The sequence below is a fragment of the Esox lucius genome, chromosome 15 (assembly GCF_011004845.1).
Source record: "Esox lucius isolate fEsoLuc1 chromosome 15, fEsoLuc1.pri, whole genome shotgun sequence".
Taxonomy (NCBI): Eukaryota; Metazoa; Chordata; class Actinopteri; order Esociformes; family Esocidae; genus Esox; species Esox lucius.
In genome coordinates this window covers 4,154,151-4,170,650 of record NC_047583.1, presented here as the reverse complement: position 1 = coordinate 4,170,650, position 16,500 = coordinate 4,154,151, and the positions used below count along the sequence as shown (strand labels likewise).

General features: G+C 44.9%; 1 protein-coding gene across 8 annotated transcripts in view; it reads left to right on the top strand.

Annotated features, from left to right (window-relative positions):
• Window positions 1–16,252, top strand: part of eml1 (EMAP like 1) — a 48,404-nt gene extending 32,152 nt beyond the window's left edge. For 4 of the 8 annotated variants that reach the window (XM_034297307.1, XM_034297301.1, XM_034297303.1 and 1 more), the window contains 20 exons: window positions 265–396; window positions 771–799; window positions 1,967–1,993; window positions 5,463–5,592; window positions 6,645–6,794; window positions 7,393–7,462; window positions 7,567–7,677; window positions 8,193–8,288; window positions 8,900–9,034; window positions 9,310–9,409; window positions 10,248–10,399; window positions 10,837–10,962; window positions 11,453–11,584; window positions 11,955–12,022; window positions 12,800–12,888; window positions 13,755–13,852; window positions 14,192–14,279; window positions 14,633–14,728; window positions 15,000–15,130; window positions 15,244–16,252. In XM_034297307.1, the coding sequence (XP_034153198.1) occupies window positions 265–396; window positions 771–799; window positions 1,967–1,993; window positions 5,463–5,592; window positions 6,645–6,794; window positions 7,393–7,462; window positions 7,567–7,677; window positions 8,193–8,288; window positions 8,900–9,034; window positions 9,310–9,409; window positions 10,248–10,399; window positions 10,837–10,962; window positions 11,453–11,584; window positions 11,955–12,022; window positions 12,800–12,888; window positions 13,755–13,852; window positions 14,192–14,279; window positions 14,633–14,728; window positions 15,000–15,130; window positions 15,244–15,369 (2,086 nt within the window). In that variant the 3' untranslated portion in view covers window positions 15,370–16,252. The remainder of the gene's footprint in view (window positions 1–264; window positions 397–770; window positions 800–1,966; window positions 1,994–5,462; window positions 5,593–6,644; window positions 6,795–7,392; window positions 7,463–7,566; window positions 7,678–8,192; window positions 8,289–8,899; window positions 9,035–9,309; window positions 9,410–10,247; window positions 10,400–10,836; window positions 10,963–11,452; window positions 11,585–11,954; window positions 12,023–12,799; window positions 12,889–13,754; window positions 13,853–14,191; window positions 14,280–14,632; window positions 14,729–14,999; window positions 15,131–15,243) is intronic. The other 4 variants (XM_034297304.1, XM_034297306.1, XM_034297308.1 and 1 more) reach the window with 2 other exon arrangements.
• Window positions 16,253–16,500: the final 248 nt, after the last annotated feature.

Sequence of the window (16,500 nt, the reverse complement as noted above, 5' to 3'; positions counted from 1 at the left end):
TCACGTAGTCTCATTATCTTCACCCGGGACACAGCCAGAAAAACACTGGCCACCCCTCAGAGGCTGGTTCCTCTCTAGGTTTCCTCCTGTTTCGACGCTACTAGGGAGTTTTTCTTAGCCACTGTGTATTAACTCTTGTTGCTTGCTCTTTTAGAGTTTCAGGCTGGGTGTCTGTGGAAGGGCTATGTGACAACTACTGATGTCAAAATGGGCTTTATAAAACCATTGATTGATTGATCCATTTGGTCGTCTCCCCCCCGTTAGCACTGTGAGGAGGACTAACTCCAACGAAACCATGGGCACGCTGACGCGCAAAGACAGCGGAGAGTCCAAGAGCAACCGCACCCGCGCCGGCTCCACCGGGAGCAACTCCAGCGGGAAGAGAGTCAGTGAAAGGTAGAGCCAGCACGATTACCCTGACTCATCCTCGAAAGGTAGAGCCAGCACGATTACTCTGACTCATCCTGGAAAGGTAGAGCCAGCACGATTACTCTGACTCATCCTGGAAAGGTAGAGCCAGCACGATTACTCTGACTCATCCTCGAAAGGTAGAGGCAGCACGATTACTCTGACTCATCCTCCGGAGTCAGAGCAAAAACAGTTCTTAACAGAAATCTACCCTTTTCAGTTTGAAATTGTTTCACCCCAAACTGAATATTCCACTGGGTTCAACCAGTATTAGTCTCAAATTCTTTACCTGCGCTTGATTAAACTTACCTGGCGCAGTGTTAACCGATCTTCATGTGTGTTCCTGTTTCTTACCCCTGCAGCAAGCTGAAAGAGCCTGTATTCAATGCAGGTAAGTGCCAAATACAGTCAGATCGGTGATGTCATGCCTTCAGTGGCTCCCTGTGAGGAGGTTTTTACCAAGAGGCGCACCATAACACAAAGCTGGAGAATGCTTTTGCTTTTGTTTTGCACAAAGTCGAGAGGACAGGATGTTATCAACTGACATTATTCAGTCAGATGATTGGATTCATTCAGTTTGTCAGCCTTATTTTATTAGATGTGCAACAATAAAAGCAGGGTGTTTTACAGGTTTTCTTAATACCAATGCCTCCTCCCTAGCAGGCAAAAGCACTTGCCTGCTAGGGAGGTTACATACTGTCATCCTTTAGATACATTTTGCCCTCTCGGTCCATTCCTAAATCACAGAATCCCACTGAATTCTGTTACTGTTATGTGCAGTGTTGTCATAGTTTTTTGTTGTAACTTGTTTTAAAATGTTCATCTTCCAACCAGTCGTCATCGAACCATAAACACTTTCATCCTCTCATATGTTCTGATGAAGCATTTCTTGCCTCCGTCGTCATCCGTCGTCATCCATGGTTTCCTTCTTCCTTTTCTTACTAGGGCTCGTGCACCCAGAAATTGGGAAAGTAGTCTCCATAAATCACTTGTAACAGAAGGGTGGCTGGGTTTATTAGACATCTATATACAAATAGGTGGATTTAAAGTACCTGGTGTAATTCTCCTTGATTGATCATCCCCCGCTGAACCTTTCTTTGGCTAAGAGTTTTGGATCAATTATTGTCCTGAAATAACCTGATCAAACCAGCAAAGACCCAGAGTGGTGTCGTGAACCTTCGAATCGATGTAAACCATTAATTCACACGTAACTGATCTTGAGACAATGCTGAAATAGTCCCTGTGGAAACCATTTCTTCTTTGAATCGGTGAAAATGTTTCACCAAAATGTAAACTTCCAAGAATCTTTAAGTCATACATACAGTAAATTCTTAATCTGTAGTTCATGTTAAATCTTCAATAGGTCTTCTGACTTCTGATTAGTAGATGAGGCTATATAAATAAACGATCTGCCTGGACTCAAACAGGTAACGCGTGAAGCACAATTGCCCCGCGTGTTACCGAGAAGAGCCAAGGCTTGACGATGAATGAGCCCAGGTCAGGAACTCATTCAAACCCTCACCTGGTCCTTCTTTCCCCTTCTCTGTGAACGCACAAGGGATGCGACGAGTGACACACTGCAAAGGTAGGCCTCTGTCCTCAAGCCCTACTTACCTTAACAGCTGTCCGGGCATTGTGTTCCTCTAAAGGCCTAAAAATAACCGATGATTAGAGTTGTAAAATTCATTACTTTTTTTGACATATCCCCTGGGTTTTCCAGAAATCCTGGTTGGGGGATTTAAGAATTCTAGTAGTACAGATTCCCCCTTTATTATGGGATCTTCCAACCAGTGTTTTGCAAAAGACAGGTAATTTATAATAAGTTCAAAGAACTTGGCAACCAAAGTTGAGCAACACTTGAGCCACATCTTGCATTGGAGAGGTTTTAGCCAACATACTACACCAACATCAGGGAGGTTTTTCATCTGGCAGCTAAGACACTCCATGTTATTTTGTGGTGTAGTCGGCAGGATATTCCGTTACACATATTTAGAGACAATAGGCCTGGATTCAATCTAAAAGTCAGTTGTAGAGATCACAGTTGTCAAACAATTGTGGTGACATCTGCAGTATTTGCTAATGCACAAGGGGTGTAACCGGTTTATGAGCAATAATGGATGTCGGGGGTTTGTGGTATATGGCCAAATTACAGTGGCTAAGTTCTGTATCCAGGCACTCCTCGTAGTGTCGTACCCAAGAACAGCTCTCAGCTGTAGTACACTGGCTGCATACCTCAACCTCTTGTGCCTTACTGCTTTAACAATCTCTGTGAGCAGTGCCTTACAAAGCTGCGATTCCTGTGTCTTGCTTTGCATTGAATCTAGGCCTCGGAGAACATGCAGGGCCTTAGTGAGTCATAGGGCCAGTGCCCAGAGAGCTGCCCCAGGGTTAAGGTTGGGTTTGGGTTGACAGTGAGTGTGACAGTGCCCTTCGGTGAATTAACACACGCTTTCTAACCCACTGAGAGTTTGAACTGTGTGTGGTCGATTGCAGTGGTTAAAGTGCTGCTGTTACACCGGCTGTAAACCGTCGTGTGGAATTGTCACCTTCTAGAATTTTGCTCACAGTCACAATGTGCTTCTTTGTCCTCATCCCAGTAGGAATCCGTTCAAATAATATGCGCACCGATCTTCTAAGCGTCCCTTTTCCAAAGCACAACATGACACTCTTCTTGTGTCTGTATGTCAAAAGGGCCCTTTGGATTGCAAGCCAATTCAGTGTCTTAATATTAAAGCTTTCAAAACTGTTCTTGGACCTGCTTTAGTGTTCTCTTGCATGTGCCTCAGTGTGTTATTTTTTCATGTGCCGCTTGTGGCTTATTATTTTGAGCTTGGCTAAAGACAGATGAAAAGGAAAAGGAATGTTTAGAATCACACAGTTTTAAAACGTGTGATCCTTTTGGCAGATTCAAAAGTGTCATCTTTAAAAGAAACACACACACAAAAAAAATCTGGCCCGTGGTTAATTAGAGGTCCTGTAATGTAAACGTCTTTATAAAATATACTGATGTTATTCACCTTCAAACACATTTGTTATAAATTGAGCAATGGGTGCACCTGTGAAGTAAAAGTCTAAAACTTGACTTATAATGTGAAAAGTAGGTTAGGTTAGCCTGCCAGAACCCATTAGTTTAAACCACATGGACCCCAACAGCTTGCCTGAAAGTACCCCGTTAGATTAGCCCGCCAGAACCTTAGTACGCCGTTCCACTAGAACCCCAGTAGGTCAGTCCACCAAAACCCCAGTAGGTCAGTCCACCAGAAACCCAGTAGGTCAGTCCACCAGAACCTAAGTAAGTCAGTCCACTAAAACCCCAGTAGATCAGTCCACCAGAACCCCAGTAGATCAGTCCACCAGAACCTAAGTAAGTCAGTCCACCAGAACCCCACTAGGACAGTCCACCAGAACCCCAGTAGATCGGTCCACCAGAACCCCAGTAGATCAGTCCACCGAACCCCAATAGATCAGTCCACCAGAACCTAAGTAAGTCAGTCCACCAGAACCCCACTAGGACAGTCCACCAGAACCCCAGTAGATCGGTCCACCAGAACCCCAGTAGGTCATTCCACCAGAACCCAAGTAGGTCAGTCCACCAGAACTTTGGTAGGTCAGTCTACCAGAACCCCAGGAGGTCAGTCTACCAAAAGCCCATTAGGTCAGTCAATCAGAACCCCAGTAGGTCAGTCCACTAGAACCCCAGAAGGTCAGTTGACCAGAATCTCAGTAACTCAGTCCACCAGAACTTCAGTAGGTCAGTCCACTAGAACCCCAATAGGTCAGTCCACTAGAACGCCAGTAGTCAGTCCACTAGAACGCCAGTAGTCAGTCCACTAGAACCCCAGTAGGTCTGTCCACTAGAACCCCAGTAGGTCAGTCCACCATACAGCCCAGTAGGTCAGTCCACCAGAACCCCAAAAGATTAACCCACCAGCTGTTGATGACCTCTAGATAATGTAGCTTTTTATGTACCAGTCATGTTTTGTGGTCTTCCACCGTTGCATAAAAGCAAGTTGTCCATCAAATCTAACTTGGATATATTCTTCTGACCCCCCCCCCCTCCCTCCCGAACCCACTGGACTCTCTCCAACGCCACCACCCACCCAGTATCCGTGCAGATATATCTGTCCCAACCATCAAAAAGGCCTAGAAATGCTGGGGCGCACAAATGCAACATAGTGGCCACGTGTGACCCCTCCTCGGCACTTGGCTCCACGAGCGTTTCGGAAAAGTCTGTAAAGTCCCCCGGAGTCAGGAAGACCCCAACGTTTGTCCTCCCGCTGAGAAAGTCGGTCAGCCAGTCATCGGCCAGTCCGTATGGTCCTTTAGACATGCCATGCTACCGGAGCCCACTCAAATCCCCCAGCCAGTACTTCCAGATCTGTTACTAAGCTAGGCCCGTGTCAGCTCCTGGCATTACATTAAGAGAGATTCAGTTCAAACCATGGATGTAATAATGGACTTTGCTCTCGGAGGCTGTCGGGTTTTATGTTTATTTTTCTTTTCTATTTCTTCTTTTCTGTTGTTTCTTTGGTCACTCATTGTCTTTTTGTTGTGTCCTCTGGTTGGTTGATTATAATGTGTTTTCCATTTTCCTGCTGGGGCACTGTGATGCAATGCTTTTGCTTGTTTTCCTGTCGTGTTTACTTGTTTTCTATATATTAATCAACTGATATGATGCTGTGTAACAATGAAAATTGCTTGCTCTTTATTTGGCCGTTAGTTTGTAATTATCTAAATGTATTTTGAAATTACTAATAAATGGGAATTTAAAGTATATCTAATCCATCTCAGTTTGCTGATATGTTATTTTCTAAATTCATTAACTCACTGATTTAAAAAATCATTAAATGTATTGTAGGTACATCAACATTTCATATAACCATAATACCCTTTTACTGAAGCATTTTTACACCTTTCTGGAATTTTCCTCCCAAGCATGAGTCTCTACAGCCCTCTTTCATTTCAACTTGTCTCACTCTGTCCTCGCCATGACAAACATTTGTTTCCAACGAGTCTTGAGTAACTGAACTGAATACGTCCGTTGGTTTTTTTAGAGGAAGGTTATGTGAAAATGTATTTGAAGGGACGTCCCATCACCATGTACATGCCCAAAGACGTCGTGGACACCTACTGCCTGGAGGCCAAATCGGACCTGCCAAACAAGAGGCTCAAACTGGACTGGGTGTATCCTTTAAAACATAAGAAAGGGGCTTTTAGAACAATTTAATTTAGTTACCATGATTTAGCTCTGTTTTTAACAATCATCTGACAAGTGGGAACTTTGTAGGTAAGACAGGGAGGCCTATTGGTCAAGAACAAATGAAAGGTGGTTTCAATCCCTGAGCCGACAAGGCGACAAACCGTGTTGTTCTGCCTTTGAAAAAGATGGTTAGCCCAAATGTATCTTAGGTCCTTGCTGTAAATAAGGAAGTGTTGCTAGCATACTTACCTGGCAAAAAGACAGGTGAATCAGGCCAGAGATGTATCCTGGATATTGTTGTTAGATTTAAATTGCACTCTTTTTGCACAGGTGTGAATGAGAAGTGTGAATTAAAAAAAGTCCTGGATTTTCCAATATACCGTATGCAGTATATATTTGCCCCTATTTATTTCTATTTCTACTGCAATACGAATCTGTCTTGCATTCAGCTTTTGCATAATCACAGAAGCCAGGAGGCTGGGATGGAAATGTATTCCTCACCCACATATCCTCCTGTCGCCCTGAAGGACTAAAGGCACCAACCCCCGTTTCACCAGAGAGCAACTACTTTTCTAAGGTTTAAAAAAAGCATATTTCTGGAAACTCCTGGATTAGGATGAAACGATTCATGTTTCGTGTTCCATCTAGTGTTTTGCCTGAAGGCAACTTTCAACATAAGGGAGCTAGCTAATATTATCTTACACAGCGATTCATTTGGAACTCGGAAAAGATCACCGAAGCGTAGCTGAATGCACAATAATTGATGATTAGCATTGTACTGTCAGACCACAATGGCCCTAGGGGGCCTCAAGCTAATTCTAATCTTCCTCGCTAAATTCAATCAAACCTGTTTGGTTAACACCTGGGCGGACATTAATCGAATAGGTTAACACCAGGGCAGATGTTAACCTGATTGGTTGATACTTTGGCAGACCTTAATCGGATAGGTTAACACCTGGGCAGACGTTAACCTGATTGGTTGACACCTAGGCAGGCGTCCCTTTGAAGTTGTGTGGCTCTTGACCCGTACGTCTAGTTACGGCTACCGGGGACGGGACTGTCGCTCCAACTTGTACCTGCTCCCGACGGGAGAGACGGTGTACTTCATTGCATCTGTGGTGGTCCTCTACAACGTGGACGAGCAGTTCCAGAGGCACTACACTGGGCACTCTGACGACATCAAGTGGTGAGAAGGAACGGAAAGCGACTCCAGAAACATTCAAGTAATAAGGGGGGGTGTGGTAAATGGCCTTCAGGCCTTAGCTAAGAGCTGTTCTTGGGAACAACACAACGCAGAGTGCCTGGTCACACCGCTTAGCCGTGGTGTTTCGTCTGTAGACCACGAAGCCCTTGAGCTTTTGCTATTATGAAGTTACAATAGGGAAAGAGTTCTGTGATATCACGCAGCGGAATACAGTTTCACTTTACTCTGATTTCAGCTAATCAGCATTCTGTATTTGAACCACCCAATGATTCTTGATGGCATGTGCAGTGACAGCATTGCAATCGGTGGTGAATTTGCAACGATGGTCTTATCTGGCCGCTGGACACTGTGCCTCTCAAAAATAAAGTATTTAGGCCTAAGAATCAGAGTGGTTCTCCAGACACCAGCCTAATAGACCCCAAAATCCCCATCACCATTGCAGACCAAGAACATTCAACATGTCCAACCGGGTCTTCGGTATGACACAGCATATAACAGCAGAGCAACAAGTTGTATATCACACTAACAGTCACCGGTCATTCAGGAGTTCAAAGTTTTGTGTTGTCTCTCTGTTCTACAGCCTGGCTGTCCATCCGGATAAAATCACCATAGCAACAGGACAGGTGGCAGGAACCTCTTCGGACGGCAAAGTAGGGGACCTCTCATTCTCACATGCATCTCGACCGAGGTCTGTTCGCCCGTTAAATCGCCTTAAATACTGTGTCTGCGCATTTCTTTTTTTGTGCACCGGCAGCAGCTGGCTCCTCACGTGCGTGTCTGGGACTCGGTGAGCCTCAACACCCTCCACGTTCTGGGGACGGGTTTCTTTGACCGCGCCCTGGTTTGCCTGGCCTTCTCAAAATCGGTAAGCTGGGAACCGTGAGGGCTCAATCGCGGTCTCCCCGAAAGGAAACGCGCGTGGGGAGTATTCTGGGGGATGTCAGAGGGAGCACCAGCGTAGCAGTGGGGCTAGTATCTCCTGATTGTTCTCAGATCAGACCCCTTGTTGTAGATCGATCACAAACGCCATGTTCTGTGAACACAAATACACATGGCGGAGAATTACAGTGTGGCAGGACACAATAACAACCACTGTTGTCCTGGCAGCTGGCACTTTGCACCGCCGGCCGACACCAGAACTGTCCGTGACATTTATGTCCTGCCTCCTTGTCTCCTATACCACACGCCTTGCACAAACAGGAAGTGTCACGGAAATCTGTTTCACCAAATAATAAGCAGTACCTGTCACATGTTTGGACACACTCAGCCACGTTCCCTGTTGAACATTTAAACTGTTCCTCGTTTCACTGCGGTATATAATAGATTTAACGGCTGATTGGCTGGACCAGATTCTGATCCCCTCCCTGTTGGTCTGTGCAGAACGGGGGCAGCACGCTGTGCGTGGTGGACGAGTCCAACGACCACGTGCTCTCTGTGTGGGACTGGCAACGGGAGGAGAGACTGGCTGACGTCAAGGTGAGCGCCTGTGGGATGACCACAGTCACGAGCTCCTCCTATCTTCTCCTCATAACGGGACAAACGGGACAAACGCTCTGATTAACCCGAGAACTGTAATTGTACCATGTTCCCTGTTGATTTGCCTTTCGCCAACTCACAGTCTAAATGTTTGGGGCTACTTTGACCCCCCTCCCATCTCTAATGTCCTCTCTGTCGATTAAGCACAAGGTCCAATTTTGTTGGTGACCTAATACACATCAACGCAAGGGATTGATGTGTCTTAAGTCTCTTCACGCCCTACTCCAAAGACATTAACACAGTTTTTTACACTGCATATTTGAGCTAAATTCTAGGTATTATCCTGACAATCCAACAATTGGGGTCCGAGGAAAGCGCGCCAGGCCATTTGGATTGTAAATGTATCTTTTTGGACATTTCAAATGTCCAGGCACATTTTCTGGATCTCTGGTCTTGCGATTTCAGAGGTTAAGGTTGGTTCAGCCGTAGCTGTTGATGACGTTCACACTTCTCCTGGAACAGACGGAGTGCGAGGCTTTCTGAGACGTGGGTCAGGTATGGGTCAGCCGTTTGAAACACGTTTGACGATAGACGTTTCTGTCCCGTTTCAGTGTTCCAACGAGGCGGTGTTTGCTGCCGACTTCCACCCCACAGACACCAACATTATAGTTACATGTGGGAAGTCCCACCTCTACTTTTGGACGCTGGAAAAGGGCACGCTAGTCAAGAAGCAAGGCTTGTTTGAGGTACAACCTGAGATATTTTACTTATACTTGCCTCATGTTCGTCTTGGGAGATAACCAAGCTTTAAGGGCAATCCTGGTTTTGCCATTTCATTGTCTGCTTTTCGCCAGAGTCAGTGTAGGGCCAGCTGTGTTGCTTCTGCTTCATGGTTTTCCACCCCATGTTAGAGAATGACATTTTCTGCAGTGTTAGAGATGTCTGTGTGTTTTCTGACTATACAATTCTGTTCTGTCTCTCAACCCCAATTAAATAAAGCCAATATTTATGTTTCTTGCAGAAACAAGAGAAGCCCAAGTTTGTCTTATGTGTGACTTTTTCAGAAAATGGAGACTCCATTACTGGAGACTCAAGTGGAAATATTCTGGTGTGGGGAAAAGGTAAAACTGCTATACAATTGAATGAAAACCAAAGTATAAAAAACCAAGATTGTACTGAACTGTTTTTGTCAGCTGTAAGGTCTATAAACAAAGCTCAAATAGATCAAGTCTGGACTATTAAAGAGTCAACATAAATCTTTAAAGCAGACATTCAGCACTTAGTTATTGCGAAGCACATCAAATTCTGGTCTCCATTTTGATGGAAAGTGATGTATTTTGATGTTTAATCTATCTCTTTCCTGTGATAGTTAAACTCTACATTTTAAATGTGTGTTGTGAGGCTTCTTAAAAATATTCTCCGTTCTCATTTCAAGGGAGGAGTTCAGGCGACATATAAACAGTGATTCTGCTTCTCATTCTCCTGGCAGGAATGGATATGAGTCATTGTAGACTTCAAACAGTTTGTCCGCCCATAAAATGAATACGTGTTGACAATCCCCCCTTTACATCTGAAAATATGAAGGCGAAAAGGCTGAAATTGGGTGGAGATTTACTTTAACTCCCAGGTTCAAGATGTAAACCTTGAAAGAAAGATTTGAATCCATAGCCAAGCAAAGTAAACAAACCTGATGAGCATTTATCGTTCCCCATCTGCCTGTCCAAAGGTTGTGTTTGTCACGCATGGGTTATGCCGCCGATTGCCAGACGTTTTGCCTCATCAAAGGCCCTTCCTTACGGTTGTCCAGTAGGCTGGTGTAGCAACAGAGTAATGCCTCGGATGGAACAACAATGTCTGTGTTGTATGAAGTGGACTGCTCCTGACCATGAGTCTGAAAATAGAACAAACAGCTGTGTCGTTGCCTTCTCCAATGGTGTTCTGTCTTTGTCTCGGTCTCAGGCACTAATCGAATTAGCCACGCCATTCAGGGCGCCCACGAGGGAAGCGTCTTTACGCTGTGTATGTTGAGGAACGGCACGTTGGTGTCAGGTGGGAAAGACCGAAAACTCGTCTCCTGGGACGGCAGCTACCAGCCCATCCAGTCAGTTGAGGTGAGACTCGCGTTCAAACACCCCGCGAATCTGTCCCGTCATGTTCCTCTATTTCCATAGCAACACACGGTGCCTGTTCCTGCATTGATACAGTGCACCTTTGGTAAATGTGGCCTTGGTATTGGTGGGGGTCCTGGCTGTGAGATGAATGAATGGATGTGTGCTTCTGAAGGAGACAGACGTGACATATTCCACGTTTCATGAATATGTGGGGGCTCCTTTTGTTCACAAATGTTTGTACCCAAGCAGAACATTTCACACCTCCCCGCTCCACACTAACCCATCCCCCCCCACCACCACCACCCCCCCATACCACAATCCCTTCCCACTCAGCCGCCTGTGAAATAAAACAGCGATAGGACAAAGAAAAACAACACCCTCGTCCACAGTGACAGGAAGCGTATGTAAGATAATATTTATTTTTCCACCTTTCCCAGGTTCCCGAGTTGTTTGGCCCCATCCGCACGGTTGCAGAGGGCAAAGGGGAGAGTGTTCTCATTGGAACCACCAAGAACTACGTTCTACAAGGCAGTTTATACGGCGAGTTCACACCCATCACACAAGTGCGTATATCTAACGTTTTAGTTCACAGAGACATTTAACCTAAATGTCTCTGAAGACGTTCACTGGGTAATGCTCTTAGTGTGTGTGTGTGTGTACGAAATGGTTGTATGAAATTCTGGTTTACTCAGGACACTGTAATTGTCCCATTTTTACCTTTGTGTTGTCAGTTCATTCGTTCAGTTTTTCTGCTTATAGCTGGTTGTTCAGTAGTGTCCAATTTATTCTGGCTAGTAAGTTTTGTGTATGTTGTAGTGCTAACAGGAAACAATGTGCTTAGCGGGAGAAGAAACCAAACAACAGATAATCTTGCTGTTAGAGCATCTGACCAGTAACTGAAATGTTGCTTAAATTGAGTCCCAAAACTGGAGAGTTTAAATATCAGTAATTGTGTCCTTGAGCAAGGCAGTTGCTCCTGCATGTCGCTCTGGATAAGAGCATCTGTTAACAGACTTAAAAGTAAACGTGGTGTTAACTATGCTGACTTACCAGGGCCACACTGATGAGCTCTGGGGTTTGGCCGTGCACCCCTCGAAACCACACTTCCTCACCTGTGGCCATGACAAGCACGTCAGTCTGTGGGACTCCACCTCGCACCAACCCGTCTGGAACAAGACCATGGAGGTAGACAGACTGACAGACATTAACCCCTGAAGACCACTTTAACCCCTGAAGAAATCTCGAAACCATGGAGGTTTCGAGATTTCCTGCTTATTCCCTTCTAATTCCAGGAATGTTCCAATTGTATTTTCTGGAACAACAAGGAATATGGAGGAAGTAACATGTCTTTGTTTTTATGGACCATGTGAACTTATTCAGAAAAACTATGTTTTGGGTCCTATATAGTAGTGGGAAAAGGCTGGTAATATATTAAGTATTTGTATCGATTCATCTTTATTTAAATCTGACTCTTCAAGGACATCTAGTTCTTCCCTGAGGCTAGTTATATGGGTGTGACCTATGTGATCAGAAATATTTCTTGTTTCGTGGACAGGACGCGGCCCAGTCTGCTGATTTCCATTCTTCCGGAGCAGTGGTTGCCATAGGAACGCAGACCGGCAGGTAAAGTGATGTGGTGCCAGAAAATAATCTCACATTACCGATGAATTAACATTCATCAGAATTAGTCAAGATCTGCCGGTAACACCGATACCCATGACAATTGTACGGTGCTTTTCGTTTTCAAAGTTGGCTTGTGAACCTGCAGGTGTGAGAGGTTGGTGTAGCTCTGATCAGCAGACAGTAGATGTGTTTCCTCCTACAGACTGGAGGTGTTTCTTCATACAGACTGGAGGTGTTTCTTCATGCAGAGTGGATGTGTTTCTTCATACTGAGTTGATGTGTTTCCACATACAGTGTGGAGGTGTTTCCTCACACAGAGTGGTGGTGTTTCCTCACACAGAGTGGATGTGTTTCCTCATACTGAGTTGATGTGTTTCCTCACACAGAGTGGATGTGTTTCCTCATACTGAGTTGATGTGTTTCCTCATACAGAGGGGAGGTGTTTCCTCATACAGACTGGATGTGTTTCCTCATACAGAGTGGACATGTTTCCTCAAACAGAGTGGATGTGTTTCCTAACACAGAGTTGATGTGTTTCCTCAAACAGAGTGGATGTGTTTCCTCAAACAGAGTTGATGTGTTTCCTCAAACAGAGTGGATGTGTTTCCTCATACAGAGTGGACATCTTTCCTCAAACAGAGTGGATGTGTTTCCTGACACAGAGTTGATGTGTTTCCTCAAACAGAGTGGATGTGTTTCCTCAAACAGAGTTGATGTGTTTCCTCAAACAGAGTGGATGTGTTTCCTCAAACAGAGTTGATGTGTTTCCTCACACAGGTGGCTGGTGTTGGACACTGACTCTAAGGACCTGGTGACAGTTCACACAGATGGCAACGAGCAGCTCTCTGTCATGCGCTTCTCTCCTGGTAAGGGGTCTTGCAGGCCCTTACATTGCCTCCTTAGTCACCTTTGTTGACTGCGTAAGGCTCTACTGTGGTTCATTCCAACGACTAAGATATGCTGTGGCTCTCTGTATAATGTGTAAATATACATGAAGAAGAACTTTTCACTTTTAACATTTCTTAGGTAAATGCTTTATTATTGCAATATGACACCTTGTGGGTTTGTATAGCAGGTCTAAGAGCTCTGTCCAAGCACAATATTCACCACCCCTAATATTCACTATTGGCCATATAGCACACTCCCTTGTGCCTTATTGGCCATATAGCACACTCCCTTGTGCCTTATTGGCCATATAGCACACTCCCTTGTGCCTTATTGGCCATATAGCACACTCCCTTGTGCCTTATTGGCCATATAGCACACTCCCTTGTGCCTTATTGGCCATATAGCACACTCCCTTGTGCCTTATTGGCCATATAGCACACTCCCTTGTGCCTTTTAGGCCATATACCACACCCATTTGTGCCTTATTGGCCATATACCACACCCATTTGTGCCTTATTGGCCATATACCACACCCATTTGTGCCTTATTGGCCATATACCACACCCATTTGTGCCTTATTGGCCATATACCACAACCCTTTGTGCCTTATTGGTCACAAACCACACCACCTCATACCTTATTGCTTAATTACAAAGGTTAAAATTATAAAGGTTATCATTATAAAGGTTATAATTAAGCAATACGGTATTAGGGGGAGTAGTATATGCTATCAAGCGATACCAAGCTTTCTTGAGCAACAGATAAAATCCTAACAGATGTAGGTCAACACGGGCTACAGGCCAAATGATCTTTTCTAACATTCATCTCTTTCTCCTGTCCATAGACGGCAATTTTCTGGCGATCGGGTCTCACGACAACTATATCTACATCTATGCAGTGGTAGAAAGCGGCAGGAAGTACAGCCGAGTGGGAAAGTGCTCGGTGAGCATTTTGGGTTTTTAGTGCCCGCCCCCTCTGCTCCCCAGCATAGCGGGGACATGCTTAGTTATGCACATGCATAGAGAAGTGCATTATGGTTTAAAACAAGCTGAGTCATTCATCAACTGTAGCAGGTGCAAATCGTCAGTCTCTCCCTCAATCCCTATGTTGTTTTCTCTCTCTCTCTCTCTCTGCGTGCCTTTTTTTGCATATTTTCTCTCTTCCTGTACTGTCTCCCTACACTCCTTTTATCTCTCTACCTATGTGCATTTACTGCTTTCTCTCTCTCTGACACACACGCCTTCGTTCTCTCCTCTGTCTCTCTCTTGTTTCGTTTCCCAGGGCCACTCCAGTTTCATCACCCACCTGGACTGGTCTGTGGATTCTCAGTACCTGGTGTCCAACTCCGGGGACTATGAGATACTCTATTGTAAGTGTGGTGATGTGCAGTAAACCAACATTCAATTTAAATAAGCACTTTTATTTTAAAGTGAATTTGGCGATTCTTGCCCACTGGTTGTAAAAGTGGCGCTGTCGAGCCAAAAAGTGTCCTCAAACTCTGCATGTCGAGGATGTGCTAACTTGTGCCCCATGTCATCTAAACAACTCGGAATTAAAGGGCTAACTGAGGACTTACAGTGACTTTACACAAGGATTATCCACACGCAAACTGCATGTAACACATCCAAACTGCATATTTTGTTAATCACAAAAGTCCCAGACTGGATCTGGGACTGGTCCGCGCGGTACCTTTGTGCCTGACTAATGTGGGTGTTATTCCAGGGATCCCGTCGGTGTGTAAACAGGTGGTGAGCGTGGAGACCACCCGCGACATTCTCTGGGCCACCTCCACCTGCACTCTGGGCTTCCAGGTCTTTGGTGAGCAATGTTAAAGCAGCTGGATTATCTGGATTTACAGGCTGTGTTTGCAGAGGCAGCTGAGTTCTGATATTTTATTCTGATGTTTTAGCGCTTACTTAAGGCCGGGTATCTGTATAAACACAACTTTTTTGCCACTCTGGCAAGAGATCAGAAGTGGGCTGCCTGTTTAAAAGGGACCTTGCTGAAATTCCCGTCAACACTGAACATTCCGTATAAATGGAGAGAATAACGTGAGGAGACAAACTGTCACTCTGTTCCTGATTCAAAGGGTTGTGGCCTGATGGCTCGGACGGGACCGACATCAACGCTGTCTGCAGATCCACTGAGACGAGGCTGCTCGCCACCGGAGATGACTTTGGAAAAGTCCACCTTTTCTCATTCCCTTGCTGTCAATTCCGGGTAATGTGGGAAGTCTGTTCGACACGCATGCGACAGCGGGACGTGAAGGCGAAAGTGAGCCTTTCGGTTGCATTTTGAGTGATCCACTAATGGATTTAATTGCCCTTTTCCAGGCTCCCAGTCACGTCTATGGCGGACACAGCAGTCACGTGACCAATGTGAACTTCCTGTATGACGACAGCTTCCTGGTTTCCACCGGGGGCAAGGACATGGCCATCATGCAGTGGCGGATAGTGTGAAGGACCGTTATGGCAAGATCTGGTCCCAGGGTTGATTTCACATCCAGCTCTCTGGCGGTGGAGGCGGGCGGGTTGGGTGTGAGAAGCGTCTTGCGACAAAAGGATTCCGCAAGCAGTACCTATGGTTTTCGTTTGTTCTTTCTTTCCACTTTTTTCTTCATATTTCAGAACTCAGGAAACCTATATAAAAGCAGGCGTCTCTTCTCAAGCAATGATCACCCCTCTGACCTGCTACCGTCACCGCCTTCGAAAGACAAAAAAAAAAAAGGCTTTTCTTTTTTTTACTGTGCAAGGGATCTATACTGATACCACATGCATTTGGTCCAAACGGATGCTGATAGAGAGTAAAATGACCAATATACCAATTATTCCACTATTGTTCCTCATATAATCGTTATTTTTTAAGGAAAAAAGCAGTTGTTCCCCTAGACAGTTGGTTACTGGGCAGCGTTTGATTTTATTGGCGGGAGGGGTATTTTATGCTACACAGAAATTATATTAAACTTTGCTGCCCCTGTCTGGCATCCTGAGGTATTGCATGGTATCTTATTGAGTACTTCACAAAGACTTGGCAAGCTATAATATGTAATCATTTCCCACTGGCATTTCAAAGCACCCTTTTAAAAAACAAACTAAAAATGTTTTCTCATGAAATTCCCAAATAGCTGAACTAGGAACTATTTAACTATGTTTTTAACATATTTGGATTGCACTGTCATGTCTGATGTTGATGTCACTTCCTGAGTCTCCCTTCATTTCCTGTACAGTTCTCATGTGTGTTCTGTAAATAAGAGGTTTGTACTGATTGGACCATTGCACTGTTACTGTTTACTCTCCAATATTGTTTTCACACTACAGTGCATAAAACCAAACAATTCTGAAACGGCTTCATATTTTATTTTACCGATCTTAGCCAGTAGTGCTTGGTATGGCTCAGTTTGCCTCAGTTGTGTGAGAAGCCCTGTCTTCTCCCCTGTGTGCTCTCCTCTGCCTGTGGCACGGAACCCTGAATTTGACTGGCTTATTAAAGATGCAGCCTGATATACTTTGATTACTCCAAAGCTTACAGGAGAGAACACTTCCTTAAAAAACTGTGTGCATAGCTACCGAATTGACTGTGTCACCTTGACT